This window comes from Centruroides vittatus, unplaced genomic scaffold (assembly GCF_030686945.1).
Source record: "Centruroides vittatus isolate TY-2023 unplaced genomic scaffold, ASM3068694v2 contig_361, whole genome shotgun sequence".
NCBI lineage: Eukaryota > Metazoa > Arthropoda > Arachnida > Scorpiones > Buthidae > Centruroides > Centruroides vittatus.
The window spans coordinates 571,412-573,694 of record NW_027122185.1 but is presented as its reverse complement, the minus strand read 5'-3'; the positions used below and the strand labels follow the sequence as shown (position 1 = coordinate 573,694).

The following is a 2,283-nucleotide window of genomic DNA, read 5'->3' as shown; positions in this document are numbered from 1 at the left end:
GAAGGTGGAATAGGCGCTTCCATCGCTTCCAATGACAGCACGCCACTGAAATCTAGTACAGTGGTACCTTGGTACTCGAACATAATCCGTTCCATAAAGCGGTTCGAGTACCAATATGTTCGGACTCCAAATCATTTTTTCCCATTACAAATAATGTAAAGTGGATTAATGCGTTCCAATCCCCAGTTGATTCGCTAGTAACATAACAGATTAGAGTATAAATGATATTTAGTTTTTAGGCAAGCAGTAAATAACACATATATAGCTCTCAATAAATAGTAAAAACATTAAAGAAGTCATTTTAACATACGAAAACTTACCTTTTTGATTGCGATATGATGGCGTAAATGAGTGGAGGTGTGAGGAGGAAGAGCGGGAGTTACTGACGAGAAGGGAAATCCCTTTCCATAAAAACATCTGGTAATGGAACTTCGGGGGTTGCTTCCCTTTTCTGTCGCTTTTGGGCAGATAAAACTTTAATTAAAAACTTATCCATTGTCTGTTGCTTCTGCCTTTTTTGCAGAATTTTACGGAAATGAGACATGACATTTTCATTGAAAAGCTGTACAGCCCTATTGGCTACCATGGTATCAGGATGAGATTTTTCAACAAAAGCTTGCACATCCCCCACTTAGCACAAATTTCTTTAATCACTGAACTTGGGATATCCTCCTTCCCTTCCTCCTCTCCCGAAGACATATCCTCAGCCAAAATCCTTTGTTGCTCATTTTGAAGGTGCTCCAACTCTTCTGTAGTAAGCTCGGTACTGTGGTCTTCCACGAGCTCTTCAATATCCTCATTGTCGACCTCCAAGCCTATGCTTTGTCCAATAAAAACAATGTCATCCACAATTTCTTCATTAAAGCTCTCAAAATCTCGCTCTAGTACACAGTCGGGCCAGAGTTTCCTCCATGCTCAATTCATGATGCGGTATGTCACTTGGTTCCATGCATTGTCAATAAGATGAATGCAATTAAGAATATGGAAATGATTTTTCCAAAATTCTTTAAAAGTTAACCGAGTGTCATTAGTGACTTCAAAACACTTTCGAAACAAGGATTTAGTGTACGATTTTTTGAAATTAGAAATGACCTGTTGATCCATTGGTTGTAGCAAAGGGGTTGTGTTAGGTGGCAGATATTGAACCCGAATAAAGTCGAATTCTTCGACTAAATTCTCCTCAAATCCTGGAGGGTGAGCAGGAGCATTATCTAATAGGATAAGGCATTTTATTGGCAAGTTCTTTTCTTGCAAATATTCTTTCACACTTGGTGCAAAAACTTCATGCACCCACTCAACAAAAAATTGCCGAGTCACCCAGGCCTTTGAATTAACACGCCACATAATAGGCAATTTACTCTTCATAATATTGTTCCTTTTGAACACCCTTGGGTTGTCAGAATGATAAACCAACAATGGCTTAACCTTAAAATCTCCACTTGCGTTACCACACAGCAAAAGAGTAAGCCTATCTTTCATTGGCTTGTGCCTTGGTAGTGCTTTTTCTTCCTTTGTAATATAGGTTCTCTTCGGCATTTTCTTCCAAAATAGCCCAGTTTCGTCTGCATTGAACACCTGTTGAAGTGCATAACCTTCTTTCATCATAAGTTCACTAAACTTGGCGACAAATTTCTCAGCCCCTTCCTTGTCTGAACTAGCTCCCTCTCCATGCCTTACTACGTTATGTATTCCACTTCGGTTCTTAAAATTTTCAAACCACCCTCTACTAGCCTTGAATACAAAAGCACTCGTACTTGTACCAGGGGTTTTCTTCACTAAATCGTCATAGATTTCTAGCGCCTTTTCACAAATAAATGTCTCACTAATGCTATCACCTCGTAACTGTTTCTCATTTATAAAAATAAGTAGCAACTTCTTCACTTCTTCAAGTATCTGAGGTATTTGCTTTGTCAACGTAATCACTCCTTTTGCAACATTAGCTCTTTTTATTGTTTCTTTATTCTTTGGAATAGTCGATATCGTCGACTTAGCCATAGAATATTGGACATCAAGATTCGAAACACGCACTCCATTTTCGTGTTTAGCAATGATTTTTCTTTTTCAGTTCGATTGTTGTTCTCACTGTTTTCTTCTTTCACTTGACCACTTTCCCTTTTATTCTTCTTGGGACCCATGTTTAAGGGCTAATAAATCAAAAGAAAAGGATGCTAATCCAAAAAATATAGCACAGCGTAAGTTAATGTGCATGTGGAACAATACCTGTCTGGTAACTGACGCCGCCGCCGGCTTGGCGGGCTTTCCCGTTCGAGTACCAAAATTTTG

At 38.9% G+C, this 2,283-nt stretch overlaps 1 protein-coding gene across 1 annotated transcript; it reads right to left on the bottom strand.

Moving 5' to 3' along the window:
• Positions 1-915: 915 nt before the first annotated feature.
• LOC136975028 (tigger transposable element-derived protein 1-like) lies at positions 916-1,995 on the bottom strand. Its single transcript, XM_067270019.1, has one exon. The coding sequence runs from the start codon at positions 1,993-1,995 to the stop codon at positions 916-918; it is 1,080 nt and encodes a 359-aa protein (XP_067126120.1).
• Between the last annotated feature and the right edge of the window lie 288 nt (positions 1,996-2,283).

What these genes read in the sequence shown, in the direction of transcription:
- LOC136975028 (XM_067270019.1), bottom strand. Translation starts at nt 1,995, where the DNA reads ATGGCTAAGTCGACGATATCGACTATTCCAAAGAATAAAGAAACAATA.